Source organism: Epinephelus moara, chromosome 21, assembly GCF_006386435.1.
Source record: "Epinephelus moara isolate mb chromosome 21, YSFRI_EMoa_1.0, whole genome shotgun sequence".
Lineage (NCBI taxonomy): Eukaryota > Metazoa > Chordata > Actinopteri > Perciformes > Serranidae > Epinephelus > Epinephelus moara.
Window position 1 is genome coordinate 20,191,340 of NC_065526.1, and position 26,564 is coordinate 20,217,903.

The following is a 26,564-nucleotide window of genomic DNA, read 5'->3' on the forward strand; positions in this document are numbered from 1 at the left end:
TTGGGGTCACCACATTAGGCTTTATTTGGACTTCGTGTTTACAGATTTGGTTCTTTTATGTTTGTCTTTCGATGCATGTGTAATCAACTACAGCATACAGCTTTGTGCAATTCTCTGAGTTCGTGATATTTTTTTTTTTGCCCTGGAAAAGATATGTCTACATGTCTTTATCCCCTGAAAAAAAACTACAGCAATTACAGCATAACATGATGTAAAAAAAAAAAAAAGTTTTGAGAACCCCTCAGATGGCTTTGTCCTTTATTTCTACTTTAGCACCTTTAATGTAAATACTGATTTTGTGTAAACAGACTGAGGGAGAGAGAAAGAGACAAAGAGACAGAGAGAATTCTTTTCTGCAAACTGAAAATCAGTACAAAATAAAAACAAAATAAAGCGTACTATTAGTTTCGTACACATTGAATAATCATACACCTCTCCTCTGGGATACTTATGAGTGTCTTTGGTTGAAAGATGCTGACCATAGATTTAGAAAGAATAGAACAATCAAGTTACAAATGATATTGCATGCCTATGTGTTTGTGTGTCGGCCGGTCCTACGTGGATAGTTTTGTAAAGAATCTTCACCCATGACAACGGGATATGTAGCCGCCTCAGTGCCTTACATCCAGTAATGATAATAACCACAGAGGTCTGTTGACGCCTCTGTGTGTGTTTACGTGTACGCTTGAAGGAGCTGGCCCTTCTTTCACTCTGTGGATTCTAATTCTGTGGTGCAGAGCATTGACAGTTCCTCACTAGCATATCCAGCGGATAAAGCGCTCAAAGAACGAGGCTTTGTTCAGCATGGTGTAGTCAACTCCTCTAAAGATGGCCGACGAGTCCTCTAGCGACACCTTCTTCAGCACCTCTTCATCCGTCTCTGTTCCCATGGCGATCACCGTGGGAACACCTTGGGCTCGCTTCATGGCCTCCACGCCCTCACTCAGCTGGTCAGTGCTTGTGATGCCATCGGTGATGAACACAAAGGCACGCTCGGCGTGGCGACGAGCCTGGTTTGCTCTAACCTACAAACAAAACAGGAAATGTTAAAGGAATACACTTTTTGCTTTCTTGCCAAGAGCCGAGATGAGAAGATTGATACCATAGATATAGAAACATAGATGCTACATTGGCCACTGGATCCATGGATCTCTTAGGAGAACTGGATATAGCATTGAATGTGGGGCCCCGTTCATGCCTATGAAAGTTTCTCAGTGGCACATGAAGCCAAAATGGTTCAACTGCCATGTACAAAATGACCCTCATGATCCGGAGATTATCGGCACTACTTCAGCACTGTGCAGCCCTTAGAGCAAACACACTGGAGACATACAATGGCCGAGCACTGCCGAGTGCAACTGAGCGGCTAACTTCCAGTTTAGCACTCCGCTAACTTGAACAGGGATAAAAAGATTCAATCCTATCAAGAATTTTCTCTGTTTTTGGATTCTTTGTTCACTTGAGGCATGTGAGAAAATGTTTTCTTCACGAATTCAAAGTAACACGTGGTGAGTAATTAATTAAAAAAAACAAAAATTTGTCATTTGGGCCGTGAAGTATTCCTTTCAGGTTGCCAGGCAACCAGGAGAGAAGTCACTGCATCTAGCCAAGAAACATTCCCACTAGTGAAGCACTGATTGACCCACAACCTGTGGGTTGGGTGGCTTGGGTAAGCTTGTCAAAAAGTATTGCAGGTTTCGGGCAGGTCAGTAAGTGACAAAGCAGCTTTCTCATCAGAGCTGCTGCTCTCAGGGTTTCACTTATTCAGTTTTTGACCAGGAAAATCTGTTGAAGTCTGACATATGTAAATCTCTGTTGTCATAATGTCTAGTAAAACTACTTACCTCTCAAAATATGTAGGCCTTTCACTGTGTCCTAAGAGCAAGCATGCACCTCTCTGTCCACACTGAATCTTTTAAATATGCACTACTGTTGCGTCACTTTCCAACCACTTAAAAGATGGGTGAGTACTTGCTTTCTTCCTATGTTTGTATTTTTTAAAGGAAAAACACTTTTTATATTTTGATTTATACTGAAAATTACATTCAACATAGCCAACAGCAGGTAGGTTGTTATAAAGGATGGTCATGGACCAGAAACTTTCAGCCCCGGCTTGCAGGACTGCAGTTCGGGTACAGGTCATTGAATAATGCATACGTTTGCGGATCGGGTGGGGTGGACTGGCTGTCATAACAGGCCTGGTCTTATTTTACTTAGGCAAGCAAATTTCCAAAAATGTTGAACTATTCCTTTACACGTTTCTGTCACAGGACAAGTGTTTGTGTTTATACCTCTGGAACCACCAGGTTGTTGACGGCATGGATGATAGCGCTGCCCAGATAAGAGGAGGAGTCCAGGTAGTTCGTCGCTGCCAGTGAATCAGAGATCACTGAGAGATTGCCTGTGAGCTTGAACTCCACCCGCTGCTCTGAAGGTGTGCCGTACTGCAGCAGGGCAAAGCGGGCATTCCTCTTGTCATCTGGGCCAGTGGCCAGGGTGAGGCGACTGGCCACGTTTGCGATGAACTCTTTGGCCATGCGATGGTTCTCCAGTCCCATCCTCTCAGAACCATCCAACAGGAACACCACATCCACTGGCCGCTGAACACAGCTAGCCACTGCAGGCTCTGGAACAGACACACACACATACTTACAAGTTTTAAATCAAACATGGTGTTCGGTGAGCTGCAGCTGGAACACAGATGCTCGGAGGTCAAAGCCAGCAAAGATATACTGTAACATAATGTACTTCCTTACATGCTTGTTGCAGTCGATCTGTCTGACATCATGTAAACCCTCTGATATAAGTAGTAGCCTCATCAAGAAAGCACTTTTTTAGTTTGCTCTATGATTTTATTCTCTTGAGACATTAAAACATGAATACATCTCACAACATAGTTCACATCAGCAAGTTTCAGTCACAGAGCTAACATGAAATTTGGTTAAAGCTGCTCTGTAGTCATTTTCCTCTAGTCATCACACAAGCCAAGCCGCATGCAAAAAAACATGCACCAATCAAGGGCATAACATACAATAGTTCCTTCATTGTCAGTGCCAAGACAATTAACCAAACATCCACATACACCAACCTCTGACTCATATACAGTATACTGTGACATGTATAAAACCAGATATTTTCCACGTCATGGCCTTTTCACCAACATGACTCATTCACAGAGAAAACGAGAAAAAAAAGTAAAGGCCGTAACCATGGATATGTGCAAAACAGCAAAAAAAATGTCATCAGAGTGATTCAGCGAGCTCGTGATTCACAGTGGAAATTAGGCTTCATCAAAGAGCCACTGTACACTACACAGAATGGCTCTACAGACCAATCTGCCTCCAACAAATGGACGACATCCGCTTTCCATGTGAATGGAAAACGTTGCTCCACTGAGATGGAAGGAATGATATGTATCATATTTATAACAGACATACTTTTCTAAGAGGCAGCTCCTTGTACGTTAAAGGAATACCTCACCCACAAAATGACCATTTTTATTTCATTAACTCAACGCGTGTCACGTTGAAGCTTGTGAAGAAAACTTTGTTTTTCTCACATGCCTCTACAATGAATGAAGAATCCAAAAAAAGCAAACATTCTCCATGATTAGAAGTCACTGGGGACAATGTTTAATGGGCAGCAAAACTACATGCATGTATGCTAGAACGTTACAATATAAAATTTGAGTGAATTTGAGAATGAAATTTAAGGCCGATTTGATAATAACCAAAAGTGAAGAAAGAAAACATGATCCGACATCAATAAGCTTGGTGTTACGGACATTCATTCATTCATCTTCTGGAGCCTATCCCAGCTGATATTGGATGAGAGGCGGGGTACACCCTGGACAGGTCACCAGACTATCACAGGACTGACACATAGAGACAGACAACCATTCACACTCACATTCATACCTATGGACAATTTAGAGTCACCAATTAACCTGCATGTCTTTGGACTGTGAGAGGAACCCGGAGCACCCAGAGAAAACCCACACTGACACAGGGAGAACATGAAAACTCCGCACAGAAGGGCTCTCCCCCACCCCGGGTTTGAACCAGAGTCCCTCTCAGGGTTAGGGACAATTCTGCCAAAATGTTTACTGTAACATAAAACATGACTTTTGGTCAAGTTAAAAAGTTAGATGATCTTTCTAGACTAAAACTTTCTAGATTGGAACATGTGAAAAAAACAATTTACTTACTATCATAAAAGGATCTATTTGGGTTGCTTTGAAAAAAGCTTGTCCGGTTAATGGTAGATGAATATGAGTGTTTTTGGTTCTTCTGTCTTGATCAGCATTATTATGTTAATGTGAGAGGCATTTGGTACCAATTATTTTGAGATTTTACAATGCAGATAGCACCAGCCACAAGCCAAATGCTGGTATAAAATGCAAGTGTCTAAATGGTATTATTATTATTATTATTATTATTATGATTTGGAATCCAGCAGCCATTGGCAGATGGACAAAAATAATATCCTACATACTATGTTTTAGGATTTTTAAGACTTTTGAAAGATTTGATTTAAGACATTTTAATGCTAAATAGATTACCCAGGCATGCCATTCGGCCGCACGTGAGACTGTTGTTACAGACATTGTATAAATCGTAACTTTTACCAAAATGTATGCGTTTAAGAAGTACTTAGCATTCGCTTGGATATATAAGACTTGGTTTATTCTGCACATGTTGTGGGAGTGTTTGTAAACCCATGTTTTGATATAGTTTTGCTGTCATTAATCATGTTCCCCATTTACTTCAATTCATGAAGAATGTTTGGTTTTTTTGGATTCTTCGTTTATAGTACAGGCATGTAAGAAAAACAATGCATTCCTTGTGAATTCAAGATAACATGCTCTGAGTAATTAATATATAAATGGTCATTTTGTGAGTTAAGAATTCCTTTGTTTTAGAAATACTCTATGAGGAGAAGGAGCATCACATTTTGAATTTCGGCCCATCATATACAATAAGTGTATATAACGCTGCTTTGAAATTTTGGGACAGGGCCAGCCTTATATCATGCAATCCTATGGCATCAGCCTAAGTGTATATTGCACTCGTAGAGCTTACAAAAAATGCCCACAGTTTTAATAAAATCTACTCTATGTCCAGCAGTAAGCTTATTAGTTATTGGCGTCCATAATGGCGAGGTAGCATGGTTAGCATATTAGCATTAGCAGAGTCCTAAGGCTTTTTCTGGGTCTCCCATAATGTCTCCATAGACATATTTGAAGGAGTCGATGAACAGCTGGGTCCACTGCTGCCTGTCCTCCCCCTGGGCGAGTTTGGCTCTCTGGGCTGTGTACGCCATGGTTGCAACGCCAACCCCGTACTGCTGCTCGCTCAGGCCGTTCAGCAGTCTGGTCACACCCTCCAAAGAGGTAGGGACCAATGAGGGGCTGCCTTCCTCGGCCAGTGGCTTCCAAGGGAGAGGGGTTTGCCCCGCTCTGATGCCCCCTCCTGAAACAAGCGGGCGGAATAACATTGTGGGCGGGGTCCCACAGACACGACGCATCAACACAGCCAACAAAGATGCCGCGGCTACACCGAGTTGCACTAGATTGAAAGTTTGGTCTTTTGTGTTGGCTTTACAGGGACATGAATTATTGCATCACAACAAAGGAGGTGAAATGACATAACTGTGTTAAAAACACACTGACATTAATTCAAGCCGCAACATGTCCAATCCTTAACATAGCTTAGAGGCGTCAGTATGCTTCAAACAAACTAGGTGGTAACAAGTGTTGTCCAAACATGAAGGCCAAAATGTTTATACCTTCTCTGTATGTACGGTGTCTGAGATGTTTCAAATCATCTGCATATCTAAGGCTTTGCAAATTTGAAAAACATAAGTGCATTAACAGAAAACACAAATGCAAAACCTAGGACACAAATGCTAAAGCAACAAAAGAAATGCAAAAACAAAAGCTACAACGCAGATGCAAAAGCTACGACACAAATGCTAAAGCAAAGGCTTTGACACAAATGCAAAAGCTACGACACAAATGCTAAAGCAAAGGCTTTGACACAAATGCAAAAGCTACGACACAAATGCAAAAGCTACAACACAAATGCAAAGGGGAACTATTATTGCCTACACATTTGGAGGAGGAAGGTTTTTGCCGTTTGAGAAGGAAGTGTAACGTTGTTCGCTTGCTAACTATGATGACTACTACTATGCGATTGTCAAAAATGCGCAAGTCGTACATTGTCTTTATAATTTCATATTTATGAAAGTAACTCTCAGGTTACCATGAAGACAACATAAAACCTTCAGCTGAAGCTTAAGCTGAAAACCACGCACGACTGTTTAGTTTCTGTCAAATGCCACTTATAATAAAATGTTGAGTGACTTGCCATAAATCAGCATTATTATAGCTTTGTCTCCATACACAAGTACAGCTTAGGTTACATCTGACTGACTTACATTAGCTAAATGACATAATGCTAATATTACTGCATAGCTAGCTTCATTATAGCATTATAATGTTAGATGGTAGAGTACTTAAATGTGAATATTAAAGCATTAATAGTCTGCCTTTTTCATTCCTAACAGCTCACTGAGGTTGTGGCTTTTGAATTCGTGTTTTTCCATTAATGCATTTGTGTTTTCGGGATTTTGTAATGTGTTTTGGCGAAGGGACAACCTACAGAGCTGAAAAAACTGCAGTTCCTCTAATGGCCACTTGAGGCTGGCTCCAAGATTGAGTCAATCCCCATAGACTCCCATGTTAAAATGCCAAACTTTACAGCAGAAGTAAACATGTTTACAGCCTGGTACAAAAACAGTTTTGGTCATAGATAATTTCAACATTCATGACAACTGCACAGGATACATTTTTAAATAACTCACCTGTTTAAATGTTATTAAGGCTTAAAGTTAGGCAAATTGGGGCATGGTCGCTTTAAGTGACAGGTGGGTGTCTCTACCATGGAGACAACGTTAGCTAATGTAACAACGGTATAACCCAAGATTCACAGAGTATACTTGTAATCGTACATGTCCTTATTTCAGAGTGTTTTTTTAGTTCATGAAAGATAATTGTCGGTTTTCGAAAGATACAAAACTTGTCAGACACATCCCTCTCAAATCCAACGCTTTTTCAGATGCTGTTTGACTATTTGACAAGAACTTCATTTGAAGCATATTGACGCCTTAAAGAGGTAGATTTTTTTCAAGTGGGGTTGAATGGGGTGAATTATCATAGTCAGTGTGTTGCTATAGTAGATGGTGGTCAGCACGCCCCCAGTTTGGAGAAGCAGGCACAACTACTGCCGCAGAAGCTAAGCAATGTACTGTTGCGGAGGGGTCAACAACAAAACACATTTTAGTCACCTAAAAAAATCATTATCAGTTTAAGTATACACTATATTTAGGAAATTTTCACTGCTTTACTTTATCGTCAGACAGTAATTTCTGATGAGGAAATGAAGCCATTACGTCGCTCTCTTGATACCCACACTCCATTGAGAAAAATAATAATTTAACAGTGTTGAACACAGGAGCTGCTGGTCTGCCCCTGCCTCACTTGGATAGATAGTTGGGTTATTGTGTGACTTTGGTGATAAAAAGGGTTAGTTTGGATTCACCAAAGTTACACAACACACAAACTAACTAACTGAATGAGGCAGCAGTAGACCTGCAACTCCTGTGTTCAGCAAGCTTAAATGACTGTTTTTGTCAGTGGAGTCTGGTGACTTTGAGGAGAGCATAGATTGGGAACTAAAGCAGTTAACGGCTTCCCCGTTGGAACAGGCTGTCTGATGGAAAGGTAAAGTGTTAAAAATACTCTCAATGTACCGCACACTTAAACTGATATTGAGTTTGCTGGTTGGGACTTTTTACTTAAACTGATATTGAGTTTGCTGGTTGGGACTTTTTTACAAGTGGCTAAAATAAGTTTTGCTGCTGCCCCCATCCACAGCAGTACATGGCTTCCAAGTCAGTACTAAAGCCTGCTTCTCCAAACTGGGGGCGTGCTGCCAGAAATCTACTGTATGTAATACACTGACTATAAATGAGTACCTCACACAACCCCACTTCAAATAATCTGAACTGTCCCTTTAATAATGCTTGCTACCCAGGTCTAAATGCTGAAATTCTTCTGAGACATTAAGTGATGTTGTTGTAAAATCTTACCTGATTTACAAGGGAGATCAGGGCATACGATGACAGGATCTAAAGCACAGATAAACACAGAATGTCAGAGACAAAACAGAAACAAAAACAGCTTCATGATCCACTAGATAAATGTACTGTATATAATGTTTGCCACTGTAATGAGTGTACCTGGGCAGAGCACTGTTTCAATCTTGTCGATGAACTCGTCGGCTACCAGGTCTGCAAAACGCTTCATGCCAAGCACCCTGCCATCCTTCTGGCAGGCGATGCTCTTCAGACTCTCATTCTCCTCAGCCTGGTCAAACATGTCTCCGATACCGATGGCACTCACGTCAACACTGGAATCACTGCTCACACAAATACAAGCAATGAGATAGAACTACTTCTTCTCTGCAAATGCTTAAATATATCTCTAAGCACAGCCCCAGTGTCAGGCACCTGCAGAGGTAGGTGAGCAGCGAGTCATCATCTCTGGGGTCGAAGCGTCCATCTGTGATGACAACCACATTGACGTTGGCCTTGGCTCTGCGGCCGTCCCTGATCAGGTTGTCGTAGGCGTACTTCAGAGCAGATGGAGTCCATGTTCCTCCAGCGATCCACTCCAAGCGCTTCACTGCATCCTGAATCGTGGAGAGGTCAGCATGTGAGAGATGATATGTGATGTCGGGTCAGTACTGAGGAAGGTGCCTTCATCAGTTTTACAAAGGTACTCCTAGTTCACTTAACCTTACTGTGGGCTGGTTCTGTGAAAAAGATCGCAACTTTCAATTGAAAGTACTATTCTCACATTTTGATGGCAAAAATGGAAACACCTGTTCACACACATATACACTGATCAGCCGCAACATTAAAACCACTGATATGTGAAGTGGAAAACATCGACCGTCTTGTTATAGTGCAATATTCTGCTGGGACACCTTTGGTCCTTTCACGTGGATGCAACCTGATGCACTCGACCCACCCAAACACGGTTGCAAGACCATGAACACCCCCTCATTGTAGCGGCACTCTCTGATAGCAGTGGTCCCCCAGCAGGATAATGTGCCATGCCACAAAAACTGTTCAGGAATGGTCCAAGGAACGTGACAAAGAGCTCAAGGCGTCATAACTGGCCTCCTAATTGCCAAGATCCCAATCTGATCGAGCATCTGCGGGAAGTGCTGATACCCCACCTCACAACCCACAGGGCTCAAATAATCTGCTGCCAAGGCCCTTGTGCCAGAAATGCAAACATCAGCTCCAAACACAGTGTTAGCAAAAAAGGTAAAATATGTCATAAATGAATAAATTAGGTTTGAACTACCCTAAAAAGTTAAGTGAGGTCACTTTGAGGGTAACGTAACATTAGGAAAAAGGTGTGGTGTTCTTTATTTTTCTTATTGTCAGTCATCCCCATCAAAAGACCAAAACCCAACAATGTGTTAGTCTGTCTCCTAATGTCCGTGCCGTGTCTTTGTCACTTTGCCCAGAGCCTACTGGGTCCCAGTGAAGATGTAAGCCTTATAAAAAGAAGGTCACAAGCATATCGTTTAATTTTCTACAAAGTCTAATAAATTTCTTTAAACCCTGGGCACTGTAGCTTTTAGCAAACATTACTCAAGCAGGAGTGAAAAGTGAATTATATTGGGGACTATTTTCAGCTGTGGACGAATACACATTTGGTGCTTTAGTGAGTATTTACGGCAGCAGGACAGTGTATGTGGGATTGACTTAATAAACTACAGTGGTCATGTTCATGATCATAAACTTTTATCTGCACTGGCAAGACTTCTTATCAGGATAAATGTATTTTTGGGTTTGGTCTTGGGATATGGGACATTCTGACACCAAGAAAAATATAGAATATTGCCAGCCTTATTCTTTAAGGTGCTGTGCATCCCAGATTGTATGTATTGATAAATGTTATAAGTATAGTGAGAGGGACACATGACTCCCATCTGCTTTATGTGTGTAGACAGCACATCAGCCCAAATTAATTAAGAAACATCTGGACAAAAAAAGGCAAAACAACAGTCTGTGCTACACCCTAAAAATACACTTCAAAGCAGTTTGCACATGTGTTTGTGTTTGAGACCTTGAAGGCAGACAATGTGTCGATCTTGGGGTCGTTGAGCCGGATGGCTTGGAAGGTTCCACTGTGACTGTACTGAACAACTCCCACTCTTGTTCCTGTGAACACAAGCAGCCATGTTTACACCAAGTTCTCAGCCATGTTGTTAAGACAGACTAATTCTGTTGTCATTTAAGAAGGAAGGAAACATGTGCATGGAGACTTGCATGTCTACCTGTGATTGCCTCAGGGTCTTTAGCAAGGGATCCAAGTCTGTTAATGGTGTTGATGACAAAGTTCTTCTCCAGGGTGAAGTTAGTCAGACCCACTGACTCTGAGCTGTCAATCACAAACACAATGTCCACGGCTCCGCAGCGTTTCTCACAGTCTGCGGACAAAAACACGAACTGTGAGAATGTGACGACCTATCAGTGCGCCATCGGATCATGATTGCACAGTGGTCATTAAACTCACCACAGCAGCCACAGGTTTCCCTGATGTAGTTCATAACATCACATTCCTGCAGGAACAAACATTATATCATCATTATATCCATCATGTTTCTGTTAATGTGTTGGTGATAAAAGAGCGGTAAGATGAAGTGTTCTCACAGTGAGGCCGGGATCTCCCTCAGGACCAGGATCTCCCTGTAGAGAAGGAGAACACATAAAATCACATCCTGCCTCTCAGCTTTTCCGGTTGCTAGCAGATAACGTTAACAAAAAGTAAACATACAAAAACATCAGCTTAGGTTTGCGTTTTCTAGCTGGATGCAACTGATATTATAGGAGAGAACCTGTATGTGGGTTAACCTGTGTGATTTTTGCATACTTACATCACGCCCAAGCTCTCCTCTGGGCCCTCTTAGACCAGGTTCACCCTGAGCACCTGGCTCACCCTGTTGGGAGCAGAAAAATTAGCATCGTGTACCTGCACTGTACACAGCATACATGAAACAACACTGAGTTTACTCACTGGCTCTCCGGGAGTTCCTTGGTCTCCTGGTTCACCCTTTTGACCACAGTCTCCTCTGCTGCCGCGAGGTCCACGGCTGCCGCCATCTCCTCTGCCACCCTGTACAACAGCAGAGGGAAGTTTTGTTAGCCACGTGTGTCACTCCTTCTGGCCACTGTAAGGAGAAGCGCATGTTCACGTTACCGGTTCTCCTCTTGGCCCAGGATAGCTGAAGCCAGGTCTTCCGGGGTCTCCCTGAAAAAAACACAAAAGAAAGAGTCAAGACAAACTGCAGCTGCCACCTGAAAACATCTGAGGAAGATGCTAACACACTTCAGTTTAATTTATACGTCTGCGGAAAAACTTGCGCAGAGCTTCTGCCATGGGTGTGGAAAGGTGGGTGCTGAGGGTGCTGAAGCACCCCCTATTGACACAGCCTGAAAATAGTTGGCTATTTTACCATAATTCATGGGCCTTCTGAACATTTGTTTTAAATTCTGAATGGCACATGATACAGCCTGCCAGGAAATATATGAAAGCAGAATTACCGCCTCTGCACACTAGTTTCTCTTACAGTTTGCATCCATGTCTGTGAGAACATGGATGCTTCACACACATGCTCCCCTCAGCAGCACAGAAGATCTGTACAATCTACACAGTTTCATGGTGGACACCCAAAATTTGTGTCACCAATTAAGTATCTGACCAAACGTCTCTTCTTCTGTTTCTGAGATATGAAAAAGTGTTTTATTCAGAACATTATGATGTCACAGTGAAGTTGACCTTTGACCTTTTGGATATAAAATATCATCACTTCATTCATTTATCCTGTTAGATATTAGTGTGAGGTCACAGTGACCTTTGGCCACCGAAATCCAATCAGTTCATTGTTGAGTCCAACATTTGTGCCAAGCTTAAGGAAATTCCCAATTCTTAAAGAATACCTATTCTAAAGGTATCATGTTCATAAGAATGAGACAGACAAGGTCACAGTCACCTTGATCTTTGACCTTTGACCACCAAAATCTAATCAGGTCATTGTTGAGTCCAAGTGGACATTTGTGCCAAATCTGAAAAAATTCCCTTGAGGCGTTCTTGAGATACTGCGCTAACATGGATAGGACGAATGAACAACCCAAAATCATAATGGCTCTGGCCACAGCTATCGCCGACACATGGGCATAAAAATATGTTTAAAATGTGTAAATTTAATTCATTCCTCCAGTCTGATGTGATAATGTCATCACATCAGGTTAAAGTGTGACGGTTGGGAGTCAGCTCATGGGACAGTTAACGTTAAACTTAGGGAGAGATTTGTGGAACCAGGAGCTGCTCAATATTGGGGACAAGCTAATCAGGCTGAGAAAAAAAACAGAAATTTGTCAAGACAGTTTTGGAGCTGCTTTTTAGATCCACAGAATATCTTTGATACAAGGGGCTTCCACTGTGGGGGCATATCCACTGGAATGTAGTGTGAAAGCAGCTATTGATGGAGGGGCAGATGAGCCGACGAAACGTTATGTTTGCCCAAAGGACGTGAGTAGCTTCAGCTAACAGACAACTGGATGTCTGCCATCCTTCAAAAGGAAATATTCTAAATTTTGACCCATGCAGTCCGCAGACAAATTGTGTCCAAGGAGGGAGAGCACGCATTCTTTGGACTAATGGAACCACCGATGTACATCTGAGCAGGTTTCCTGTAGATCTTCAACCCAACTGCGAGAGTAAGTGTTTGAACTGTAGGTTTTCGCAAACTGTGGATATGTAACATTTGTAACTTATTCCGCAGCGGTTATGTTGAAACTTTACATCTGCACAATGTTTTGGTTAACATGTGGTTATGTTCAGGCACAAAAACCACTTGGTTATGGTTAGATAAATAAAAAATGCCTGCATTTGGTGGCACAAAAACAACCAGTTTTGTTCTTTGTTGGCAGCCATCTTACCTAAGCGCGTGCACATACATAATCACGTGTGCACATCTACACTGCGCAGCGCTCTTCAGTGAAAATATATCCCTCTGCACACAGCTTCCGCAGGGCCACAGAGATGGTTTGTGGGGCTCCACGGAGCTACAGAATTATGCTGCACACCTCCTGAACAATGTGACAACGCACTATGCATTGCAGACTTTTGATTGGACATCAGAGCTGAGATTTCTAGACAACTACCTCACATCCATTACAACAATAACAGCCGAAATCAAAAAGAGCTCTAAGCACAACACACATGTGCCGCACAGTCGCAGAAGTATAAATCAGACTTAACTCAGACACAGAGACACATACCTTTGGTCCAGGTGGTCCAGATTCTCCTCTAGGTCCAGCATCACCAGGGTCACCTCTGGTGCCCTGTAATACAAACAGTGTTAATGTGGACTAAATGAAGTACTGTATCTTTTTCATATGATTCCCCACTGAAACCTTTAACGTACATTTTTTCCAGGCTCTCCTGCTGTCCCCGGTGGTCCCCTGGGGCCTGGCAGCCCGTTGTCTCCCTGTTGAGAGGAGAGAAAGTTGATTGCAGGTGTAACAGAAGGGGCTACACTAAATAGGTGTGTATGGTGTTCAGATGAAAATAAACACATTACAAGTACATCATGGCTTCTCTCACCTTTGCGCCTGGTTGTCCTTCTTCTCCTGGAAGTCCTCTTGAGCCTTCTGGTCCCATTTCACCCTGGAACATAAAATCAGCACTGAGGCCCCCTTGTGGTTGAGTAATGTATCTCAGGAAACAAATCATTTGAGCCAGAGATGCTCAGTGTTTTCATGACTGATGTTTGTTAGTGTTTGACGCAGTAGCCGAGTGTATTAAATGCATCTAACTGTACCAAACAATGGATGTAGCCACCATGACGCCACCCATTGCTTTATGTTCTTCTGCTTTGAAGCCTCGAGTTTGGCATTTGGTTGTCGCCATCTTGGACGGTATTTGGATGAGAGGGTGGATCTTACCCTAATGCCAGCTCCTAGCATGGTTGGCCCAGTGCATTTACAGCTATGGCTGACTGTGGTAACAATAATGCTAATTTTCGCTGGTGAAAAACAGGCTTAAAACCAATAAAACAAAAATGTACTCGCCTGGTACATAAACCGAAAAAAGGTCTTAGCTTTCAGGTTTAATTTTGCGGTATGTAAGTCTTGTGACTTGGCCGACAGACATGACAGACGACACGATGGTCCACACCAATCATTCACTGTCACTGTTGTTGTCATACAGTTGTCTATGGCAGCAGTCAATTCTGTGTTCCTATTGGTCAAAGTGACAGCTGTGACGGGAGAAGTCGTGAGCAACAAAAAGAAAATCTCTGTTGGAACGTTGTGAGAGGTCCCAGACGTGGCGTCGGTTGTCGTCTACCATGACACACTACACGAGATGAAACGATGGATTAGCACGTACGATACTCGTTGTCGCTCACAATCAGAGCTGTCACCGTACGACGCTGTGTCGGGCTAGAATCGGACTAAAACTGTTTCAGTTCCAGGCTGTAAACATGTTTATTTCTGTTGTAGAGTTGGGCATTTTAACACAGCGGTGGCAAGTGGCAATCACCAGGGCTAAAAAAATGAAGCCAAAATTGTAGTTCCTCTAATGGCCACTTGAGGCTGGCTCCAAGAATGAGTCAGTCTCCATAAACCCCCATGTAAAAAAATGCCCAATTTTACAGCAGAAATAAACATGTTTACAGCCTGGTACAAAAATAGATTTGGTCTCTGTAGCTAATTTAACATTCATGACAACTGTACAGGGGCTGAATTTTACATAACTCACCCGTTTACATTTTATTAAGGCTTAAAACTATGCATAATTAAGGGCAGGACCACTTTATGAGTCAGATCCACCCCTCGCTCCTCCACACCTCCACCCTCTCATCCAAATATGGTCACGTCTGGCCCCCAAAAAACAAGATGGTGATGGCTGTCACCATAGCTACGTCCATTATTTTATATTTTTATCCATAGGAATTGACTGGCTTTTGAAATCAGCCTCAAGTGGCTGTTCAAAGAACTCCAGATCATGGCATTTCCACATTGGCTTCTTTTTCAGCCCACTAGATTAATTGTAAGCTACTGAAAGTGAAAACATTGAAATCAACCGTGGATGATTAAAATATAATACAGGCATTTAATGTCACGCACAGGGGTCGCACTAAATGCTTCTGGGGGGCACCTCTGGCCCGTGGGCTGCACTTAGGGACATTATGATATTAGTCAAGGCAAAAAGTTCATAACACAGACGTGTATCACACCTGTGCAATTATGTTCATAAATTCTTACCTTGTCTCCTTTAACTCCATCTGGCCCTTGAGCACCCTTTGGCCCATAGTCTCCTCTTCTCCCCTAGAACACAAGAACAGTTCAACACAAAGCCAATGTAGATGAACAACAAAGGGGGACATTAAGTTATGAGTGACTCAGATGTTCTTACCGGCTCTCCTCTAGATCCTGCAAGTCCAGGGACCCCCTAAAAAAACAGCACACAGGTGAGATACATGATGCATGTAATGAGAGTGTGTTTGAACGTGTTACTGCTAGTGGTGATTAGTCTTACTGGGTTTCCTTTCAGTCCAGGGACGCCAGGTGATCCAGGACTTCCCCTCTCTCCCTGTGGAAGAAGCACCAGAGTTTAGCCTCCACCTTTCACCTCCAACATTCCTCAAGCCGTTTAACACGACCTCAGACCTAATATCTGTCTCAGAAAAGAACAAATATCCCCGTGCCTGTGTTGTGATTTACCTTTGGTCCAGCCTCTCCAGGCGGGCCAGAGGGACCAGGTCTTCCAGGGCGACCGGGATCACCCTAAAGACAGGACACAAGCACACAGTTAGCAGAGTTTAACCACAGGTTGGATGGCAGACGAATTTTGTTTTAAAGGTCCAGTGTGTAGGATTTAGGGCAATATAGGGGCAGAAAAGGAATAAGGTATGTTTTCTTTAGTGTATAATCACCTGAAAATAAGAATCATTGTGTTTTCGTTACCTTAGAATGAGCCGTTTATATCTACATAGGGAGCAGGGCCTCATCGACGGAGATCGCCATGTTGCACTACCATGTTTCTACAGTAGCCCAGAATGGACAAACCAAACACTGGTTCTAGACAGGGACACTGGCTTTTTCGTGTTTCTGTGTCAGCCACCATAGGTAGCAGCCCTTCTGCAAAAAAGCAGCGTCACCGGATCTGTTTGTTTTGGAGAGGAAGAGACCTCTACAGATAATATGGCTCCTGGTAAAAACCCTGCAAACATCTGGATCTTAAGTTATCAGAGAATAAAGGTGAGCACACATGAGCAGGTGCTAGGCAAGCAGCTTGTGTCTGACATGCCAAACAGTGTTGAAGAAACACTGATTTGTAACGTGCAACTGCTTCATTCAGTGATTTACCAATTTTCATCATCCAGTCTGTTTGTTTTGAAGAGGAAGAGACCTCTGTGGATAATTCTTGGGAAAAACCTCCTGAGCGTCTGGATCAGAAACAAGGTGAGCACAAATTACGTTATCAGAGAAAAAAAGGGGAGCATACATAGCAGATGCTGGCGGAGCGGCTCATCTGTGACGTGCCAAACAGCACAGAAAAACACTGATTTGTAACCTGAAACTGCTTTATTCAGTGTTTTTATCGGTTTAGATCACAGGGTTAATTTGTTTTGGAGAGGAAGAGACCTCTGTGGATAATTCGGCTCTTGGGAAAAACCTCCTGAGCGTCTGGATCTGAAATTATCAGAGAATAAAGGTGAGCACACATTAGCGGTGCTAGGCTAGGCTGCTTCTGACGTGCCAAACAGTGTTGGAGAAACACTGATTTATAACATGAAACTGCTTTATTTAGTGTGTCTACCGGTTTTTATCACCTGATCCATTTGTTTTGGAGAGGAAGAGACCTCTGTGGATAATGCGGCTCCCGGTAAAAACCTCCTGAACAATGAACACTGAAGGAATTCTAACCGGGAGAAGTTTCAGCTGATTGCCATCTGCAATCCTCACCACCAGAGGCCACTAAATCTTACACACCGTTCCTTTAAGTGAAGAGCGTGTACCTTATCTCCATCAGTTCCAGGGAAACCACGTTCACCGACATCTCCGGGGTGACCATCAGGACCCTACAAAGCATCAAACACACATCATAAATAGGCCAGAACACAACACAATATGGAGGCACTGATCATTTGAAATCATGTTGAATGTCATACTCTGTCGCCTGGGTCTCCTTTGCAGCCGGGAGCGCCGATCCGTCCGATTTTACCCTGAAGACGAAGGGAGAAAATTACAAAACGTCCACTATGCTCAGTTTTACTAAGTCAGTAATGATTGTCAGTGGTGTTTTGTTTTGTCAGTCCTGACCTTCTGTCCATCTGTACCATTACGTCCTGGGATACCAGCCACACCCTGACGATGAAGAGAAGAGACAATTAGTGTTGGAAGACCAACTACTTTATAAAAATGAATGATAATTAATAGATTCAGTTGGATAATAATTCATAAATGGTCCTACCTTTTTCCCCTGAGCTCCGATCTCTCCCTGTGGGCAGACAGAAGATCAACAGTCATTTTATGTACGATCAGTATGATGTGCTCCTTTATTAACAGACCAGAAGTCATTATCGTTCCTCTACAAACCCAGTAATGCGTGCAAAGACTTCAGTCATGCATTGATGAACACAAAAGGAAAGTGATGTCTCACCTTATCGCCTTTGGAACCTGCTTCTCCCTACAGAGGAGAAAACAGGAAAAGAAAAATCGTTTCAGGCTTTGTCGCATGGTAGTGAACGATGAATGATGGGCAGGTGGATGTTCAGTGTCTTACTTTGGTACCAGGCTGACCGATGGGACCCTCGATACCGGGGTCTCCTGGGCGACCTCTATCTCCTTTCAGACCTGGGTCGCCGTTGTCTCCTTTGGCTCCCTGCAGTCAATGAGTTGAAAGGAGAAAATATGTGTGAAGGTTAAAATGACTAGTGTGTAAATTCTGTGTGAGTACGTGTGTGTGTGTGTGTGTGTGTGTGTGTGTGTGTGAAGCTCACTTTTTGTCCTCTGTGGCCTTTTGGACCGTGGGGCCCTGGCGTCTCCAGACAGGACACTTTGTAACACTACAGGAAATGAAGACAAACAGTCAGCATTGACGCAGCCTGAAAGATAAACCTTTATGATCATTGGTTGTGTGTGCGTTCTTACCTCTACATATGCTAAATGTTTCTGTGAAGACAAAAGGAACAAGGTGTGAGCAGACGAGGTGCTGATTGTGTTTCATGCTTCTCTGTGTTTCTGTGGGTGTTTGTGCGTTACCATTGTTTTGATGATGTTATTGATGGTGTCCATATGTGTCACTGGTCTGCCTGAGCTCAGATCCACAGCCATGAATTCACTTCTGTAGACCATTGCTGGAGAGTTGGCGATCTCCCTCAGCCCCGTCTCATCGATGTTATTCGATGCCGCCACGACAAACAACCGAATGCCCTCGTCGCGAGCCTTCTCTGCTGCCACTTTGATGCCTCCGCATGGGTTTCCAGTCACATGGCCATCGGTGATGATCACAGCGAAGCGCAGGGCATCTTTGTTGGGTGAGCCCCTTATTTCCTCGACCATCTTTAAGATGGCGCAGTCGGTGTAGGTGCCCTTACCTAGGTATTTGATTCTTCTGACGGCCTGAAATACGGAGGACAAATAAATACGGAAATAAATAACTATAAGAATAAATAAATGCTGAAATAAAAATGGAAATAAATAAATAAATAAAAACAATTAAATAAATAAATGCAGAGGTTAGGACCTCTGACATCATTAACTGACAGACACAGTAAATACATAAATAAAAAAAATGTAGTTGTTAAAAAAATGTAGAAATAAATGTACAGTATTTATTTATGCCCTGTTTAATTATTATCAGTTTTATTTACCTATTTATGTATTTATCTATCTCATCTCACATTAACTTATGCATTACTCATTTCAATATTTATTCCAGTGTTGCTAATTTATTCTTTTACTTTCTTATTCCTGTATTCATTTTGACATTTATTTATTTTTATATATATTTATTTATATATATATATATATATATATATATATATGTATATATATATTTCTACATTGATTTAATAATTCCTGTATCTATCTTTACATTTATGTATTTCTTCTTTTCTTTTTTTAAGATTTTTTTTTGGCCATTTTGCCTTTAATGGACAGGACAGGTAAGCTTGAAAGGGGGAGAGAGAGGGGGGGGGGGGTGACATGCAGCAAAGGGCCACAGGCCGGACCCGAACCCGGGCCGCCGCGGCAACAGCCCTGCACATGGGGCGCCCGCTCCACCACCAAGCCACCGACGCCCTGTATGTATTTATTCTTTAATTATTTTATTTCTGCATTTCTTATTTCAATATTTATTTATTATTTTATTTATTTCTGTATTTGCTTATTACTATATCCATTTAGACATTTATTTGTTTATAGTTATTAACTTAAAAAAAAAAATTCCTGTATTTATTTACACAATAATTAATATTTTTTTATTTATACATTCATTCATTCCTATATTTATTTTTAATTGTTATTCATTTTTTGTTTTTTCCTCATCCATTCTACAAACAGTGTCAAATGTGACTTGTTATGGTTTGATTACCAATCAGGAAAAGCAGGCAACTGCTCAGGGACCCAGGAACAGGTTGACATACGCAGACCATACGGAAATATGCTTATTCGTTTTCTGGAGAACAGTTCGAGTAAAATTTCTGTCATGCGTGTCTGTTTACTATATTGTCGGTTAGTTGGCACAAAGACTAGCCTGGCTCCTTGCTTTATGGGGGTTATGTGCTGGACTATGTGTTAGCCACTTGCCAGGCGGCCAGCAGAGACTTCAGGAAGTAACTGCTCACAGTAAACAAACAGTCTGTATTGTTGCAATCTTGCTGCCGGTAGGTAGATTTATTTGAGATTCAGGCTAGCTGTTTCCCCCTGTTTCCAGTCTTTGTGCTAAGCTAAGCTAACCAGCTGTTGCTTAATATTTAACAGACACTCACATAACCACAATCGTATGGATTTGCGTATTTCCCAAAATGTCAAACTATTCTTTTAATGAATAAATATCATTTTAATTCAGTTTTAAGATAGAAAACTGTAAGTGTGCTAACATTATAACAACCACTGTTTATTTCTTGGAATGATTGGTATTTTTTTTTTTTTTTGTCTTTATTTGGACATTGCATAACGCATTTTAAACATGTTGGTATCTGGGATGTGTAGGCATATGTGTGTTGGCAATAGGGCTGGGCAATATGCTCTGAAAATTACATCACGATATTTTTAGGCTATATCTTGATATAGACATCTTGATATTTTTAAATATCCTCAAAAGCCCTTCATTACTGCCAGTACTTGGAGACAAAATCCAACATAACAATATTTCTGACCAAAAAAAGAAAAAGTTGTAGGGATGACTATTGTTTTTTCCAGAAAATACTGACACAATGAGATTTTTGATGAATAATCATCAATAATGTGGATAAAAGGACCGAGTGGGTTAAGGCAAGCATTAAAATAAATAAAAAGTCTGGTAAGCTGATACATTTACATCACTTTACTGTAATGCAGCCTTTACAACAAGATGAAAAAACACCATTCATGCCACATCACGATATGATATCCAAAATCTAAGACGATATATAGTCTCATATCTCGATCTGCCCAGCCCTAGTTGGTGTGTGTGTGTCACTCACACTGATGAAGTCATCCCTGGGTGCGATGGGACTGAACACTTCCTGTCTCTGGGAGTAGTGCAGTCCACCGATGTTCCAGTTGACCTTCACAACACCTCTGAGTTCTTCGTCTTGTAAACGCTGTGCAAACTCCTCGGTGAACTTCTACAAGGGCAAGACACGATACATTATACAACAACACAACAACATGGCAGCCAACTTCAGGGATGACGACACCGTGAAACGGGGCAATTTTGTGTTGATGAAATTGCAGGGGAACCTTGATTCCTTCCACCAGCGCTCCGGGAGGCGGCTCCTGCAGGGCGATGGTCTCAGATGTGTCTATGGTGAAGTACACGTCTATGGCACATTCATTCGTCTCTGGAGGGAACACACAAAAAAGCACATGTAAAACGACCATGGAAAATCACAAATCAATTAAATCAGCGGGATGAAATGTTCCATGTGATGTCACTTAAACTGTGTTAACATATTAACATGTCATGTTACTGCGGCTGTGAGGCAACAAGGGTTCACTTTTATGGCACTCACTGCTGCAACCTGTTGGCTGGCCATGGGTCAGGGCTCCTAAAAGAAGACAGAGCGCGGCGACCTCTAACCCCAGCATCTTCCTCTTCTCCTGTCTGACACATGAAGGCAAAAGACACACATCTGAGCTGACAACATGTTCATTCATTTCTCACTTCATCTCTTAAAATCAATAAAGTGAATAGAGAATTTGTGAAAAAGAAAAAAGGGTGCAGAATAGAAAAACACAGATGACAAGTTTTCAGCCTAAATCAAGAAATGACACAGTGATTATTTTAAAATAACCTGCATAGTCTATGAATACAGACCTTTCTCATTATTCCACATGCTTTATGATTTTGTCATGTAGTGAGTTGTAGTTGACTGCCAAAGTAATTTACAAAATAACTCAACTTTCTTCATCTGGATTCTGCATCTGGTATCAGTTTAAGCTTTACGACGAACAGTCTACTGACTGTTGCCCAGGGAACAAAATGGCTGCCACAGTTATGTAACAGGTTTGAAGGGATGGGGAGTTGAACATGGCTCTTCCCTCCTGTGTTTAATGGTGGAACTGGAAACAACAGAAGCTAGGAGAAGTGACTGATCATAACAAAGGCTGACATCTGCTGTGTTATGAATTATTAATGGAAAAACCTGGAGACAGGACTGAAACTTTACCGATTTTTGACCGGCTTTGTATCATAGAAATGTGGGTAGTACGTGTAAATGAACTGTCCCTCCATCTTACAATCTCACTGCTCATCTCTCAGCTCAACCTGTGGATTTTTCGCTAGCTCAAAGTACAGATAGTGCTGCCCCATTTCTGCCAAGGAAACTATAAATTTCCTTGCTTTTTGGCTTTATTATAGTGCAGCTGAAGAGTGACAGGAAGGCAGGGAGAGAAAAGGGGGGGATGACACACAGCAAAGGGCCACAGGTTGGAATAAAAACTGGGCTGCTACAAAACTAGAGCAAACTAGAGGTCGCCGCAAGAAGCTATAAACTATGTTTGATAACACTTTACTTGAAGAGTGAAATGACACTGTCATAACTATGACATGACATTGTCATGAACTTGTCATAAACATTATGTACGTGTCATAAACGTTTATGACTGCTGTCATTAAGTGTCATTCGGTATCTGTAATTTCAAGTTGACATTGTTTGGGTTGTCTTGATTATGACAACTTGACATTGATCAAAGTGACATTACCATGAGATGTCTTTGTCACGACAACTTGACATTAAATTTGTTTGGGATGTCCTTATTATGACAACTTGACATTAACCAGGATGACATTACCAGAAGATGTCTTTGTCTTCAATAAATGCACCTCTTTTTGTGTTTATGACAAGGTGACATAAGGATTATTATTGTCATGACAAAGACATCTTCTGGTAATGTCACTTTGATTAATGTCAAGTTGTCATAATCAAGACAACCCAAACAATGTCAACTTGTCATTACAAAAACCAAATGACACTTAATGACAGCGGTCATAAACGTTAATGACATGTACATAATGTTTATGACAGGTTATAAACACAAATGAAACTTTATGTAGCCTACTAGAATGATATCATCAATTGCTTTTTGAGTCCACTAGATACATTTTTCTGCAAATAAAATGGCTGAAGTGAGATAAACAGAGTTTAAAATCGCAATAATATTGTATCATAACTTAAGCATCGCGATAATATCATATTGTGGATCCTCTGGTGATCCCCACCCCTAGTGTCAGGATCCCACAGTTTTCCCATATCCTCCTGCTGATGTCTCACAACATACTGCTTAAAAGCTTACGTGTCAGTGCCGCAGCTTGTTAAAACTTAGTTATGGATTCTTTACCATGTTGGCAGTGCATCCCACCAAAAAGCAGCTGTCAGGAATTTTTGTGTTGTTTGCTGGCAGGTGTAAATGACATGGAGGCATCTTCACGCGATACAAAGTCAGTGGAGAGCAATGAATTATTTTCCCCTCCAGTAGGGGCGGGACTTGAATGTGCTCTGTGTTTGTGGTTACCTTGATTTTCGTATGCCCGCCACCACCTGACATAAAGAGTGCATTCGGAAATACAAACTGGACCCATCGTAAATTCAGAGCACTGTTGGAATGAACTGTAAAGTTATTTAGAACACGAACTTGGAGCAGCAGAATGTACTCTGAGCGCTCTGTCTGGGGAGACGGAGAAGCAGCGCCAATCGGAGTGAACGTGTGATTAACTTAACTGTTCATTAACTCATGTAGAAATTCGTGTAAGAGTAGAACGCTCTGTTTCTTCAAACAACAGGGCTCTAGAATTGAATTTACAGACATAACCAAAAAGTATAGAAGCAGTTCGAGAGAGAGACCTGCCCCTGTCTCTCTTTTTTCTCTCAAACTGAGACCAAACTGTAAAACTAGGCAGAGCTGATCAAATATATACTAAGATTTGATTACTACATTGTCTATTTCTCGCCTAAAATATTTCAAACAAATTTTAGTGAACTGTTTGTCTGTAATATAAGAATTTTTGAACAGGAAGCTGGCGCCATACTGCCCCATATTCCTGTATTGTAAAGATGCAGGCTGAAAAAAGTGAGATCAAACTGTTAAATTAAACATTGCAGATCAAATATGAACCAGGATTTAGTAAATGCGCTGCCTTTTTCTCACCTTAACACATCTTAGCTTACCCTTAAACTGTTAATTGAGATTGTTTGTTACCAGCCTGCAACCATATTGTTTTTATCGGATGAGAAACTTGCATTATGTCACCCATCACCAGGAGTGTTTATTGTTTTTTTGTTGGTTTTTCCTGGTCACATAGCACCACTTTCAAAAGTATTAGCATCTTTACTGCACAGACAGCCTAGTTTTATAAGAAAGATCATCTTTCCATCAGTGAAATACTTCTTTAACATGCCTCCAAACTTCAGTCGTCATCCATGGAAGTTCAATCAGATCCAGTTAATATATACAGGCCCAAGGACTCACTGTTTCACCAAATGAGACCTTTAAGTTCAACACCAAAAAATGGAACTAATTATCTTATCTACACAAAGCACCTCATCCTCACATGTCAAGGAGAAAATATACAAACACGACTTTGAGTGATGACACAAAATGAACAGACTGGATGCATGTGGCAGCAGAGAGCAAGCTGCTGACTGAATATATAAGGCCTCAGTCTGCTGCCCTCCAGAGGCACTCCCTGCCCTCGCAGAGAATCTTTGTTCACTGGCTGACATCACCTGATTAAAGCTGCAGTTGGCAACTTTTACAGAAATAATGTTTTGTCATATTTGCCGAAACTGTGACTACATCCACACAGTATTACATGAAACAGATAGCGTGTGCTTCTTGCAAGAATCCACAGCACGTTAACAAAAACAACCAGTCAGAGTTCAGGAGTCTCTAACGCAGCTTTCAATTATGTCAATCGCTGCTCGTGAACTGCGGTCAAACTGTGCAACTAGGTGGTGTTGATCAAATATGAGATCAGATTCTGTTAATGTCTTCAGAAACATATTTTAGTGGACTGTTTAGCTGTAAAATGAGAACGTTTGTGTCCTCTCATTTCACAGCTAAACAGTCCACTAAAATATGTTTCTGAAGACACCTGAGGCAAAATATAGGCAATCCAGTAACAGAATCTTAGTTCATACTTGATCAGTGCTGTATAGTTTGACAGTTTGACCGCAGTTCAAAAGCTGTGATTTACATGATTGACAACTGTGTTGGAGACTCCTCACCTCTGATTGGTTGTTTTCCAGCAGCTGGTGTAAATTCTAGCAAATGCCATTAAAAGCAGTACGAAGAGGAAGACAAACATAATTTGTCTCATGTGCTATCATGTGGATGTAGTGACACCTTTTTAAGCAAATAAAAAAAGTTATTTTTATTGATGTTATTAACCAGTAAGGGGGCCCTTGCACTTTGTAATTTGGCTAAACACAAAGTTACAAAGGGATACGAATCATGTAAATCCTTACAGGACAAGTAATCATGTGGGACCACAACAAATAAACAAATCAATTTAATAACCACAAACCAACCAGTTGATTCGAGGCCTTCAGGGCCCCTGAGAGTTGGGGCTTGGGATGGTGCCACTTTGCCTGATTAAAACTCCAGCCCTGCTGGCTGTGTGGGAGGGGAAGGCCTCTGTGGGGCAGCTGACTGCACAGACATCCAGTGAACACTGACACAAGTAGCAACATGTCAGCAAAGCCTTCAGCTGGTCTGATGTCTGTCCATCACTCTACAGCGAGCGTCCGGGACTGGATCATCTGCCAGCTGATGCCCACTGCAACATTTTTACACATCTGCACCCTAACAACTGGCAAACAAGTGAAACATCCCACTCTTGAGAAAAACATTCATAATTCCCAGTGAACATAAATGTCACCCCACAAGCCAAGCAGTTTGCCATGAGATTGTCTTTTTTAACAATATTATCTAAAATTTAAATGCTATTTGAAGCCAAGTGGCCTCACACCTGATGGTAGCTTTAAAAACAGTTTAAGGAAAACTGTATTTTCAGACATTTTAGGCCCTCTTAAAGTGCACAAAGACCAACAACCGCGCTCTGCTGTGGCTCCCTCTGGCGGACTGACAGCTGGGAGCTGCGGAGGAGTCGCTCCTGCAGATGTTCCCACTCCTCTCCCCATGTCCAGAGGACTGAGTGGGTTTCCTCATAGCTTTTCACCACTGCACAGGTAAATATCATGCAAAGAAACATGCAGAGATAAAAGCGCGACTGGTAGAACTCATACTATATGTAACTAAGTTTTTTTTTTTTTTGCTTTGGGAACTGGTCGGAGTTAGGTACTCAAAGTTTGGTTTGGCTGAGAAAAAAATCCTCATTTCTGTTCACGAGATTAAGTTTGAAAACGTGCGAAGAGACAGAGAGAGGGTCAGAGAGAGAGAGACAGACATGCAGAGACACACAGGGGTAAGGAAGGACATAGAGAGAGGGAGACAGAGAGATTGGCACAATGTTGTGCGTAAAAGTGCTGCTTACCCGAACTCTCTCCAACAACTTCAAAACTTCGTGAGCAGCTGTTCCTCTGTTGACTATCTCCTCATCTCAGCAGGATGGAAAGCCGAGAAAGTAACGGGAGATACGGGGAGGTTGAAAATGGAAAATAAAGCCCTGGATGCGCGTTTACTTCCCGCAGAAGAGCCGTCCGTTCGCTGCTCTCCTGTCCCGGTCCTGCCCCAGCGACCAG

The 26,564-nt window shown here is 41.9% G+C and overlaps 1 protein-coding gene across 1 annotated transcript; it reads right to left on the bottom strand.

The window, feature by feature from the left end:
- On the bottom strand, positions 1–26,564 carry col6a2 (collagen, type VI, alpha 2). Its single transcript, XM_050075084.1, has 32 exons — positions 26,357–26,564; positions 21,375–21,466; positions 21,103–21,203; positions 20,844–20,987; positions 18,418–18,777; positions 18,307–18,327; positions 18,156–18,221; positions 17,939–18,037; positions 17,816–17,842; positions 17,627–17,653; positions 17,476–17,520; positions 17,325–17,378; positions 17,172–17,234; positions 15,874–15,936; positions 15,689–15,742; positions 15,566–15,601; positions 15,415–15,477; positions 13,751–13,813; positions 13,572–13,634; positions 13,426–13,488; positions 11,342–11,392; positions 11,159–11,257; positions 11,019–11,081; positions 10,795–10,830; positions 10,658–10,703; positions 10,419–10,571; positions 10,208–10,302; positions 8,572–8,753; positions 8,302–8,480; positions 8,152–8,190; positions 2,292–2,626; positions 1–1,025 (listed from the first exon to the last, which is right to left on the bottom strand). Exons 2-32 carry the CDS (start codon positions 21,448–21,450, stop codon positions 756–758), a joined length of 3,036 nt encoding a protein of 1,011 aa, XP_049931041.1. The 5' UTR covers positions 21,451–21,466; positions 26,357–26,564; the 3' UTR covers positions 1–755.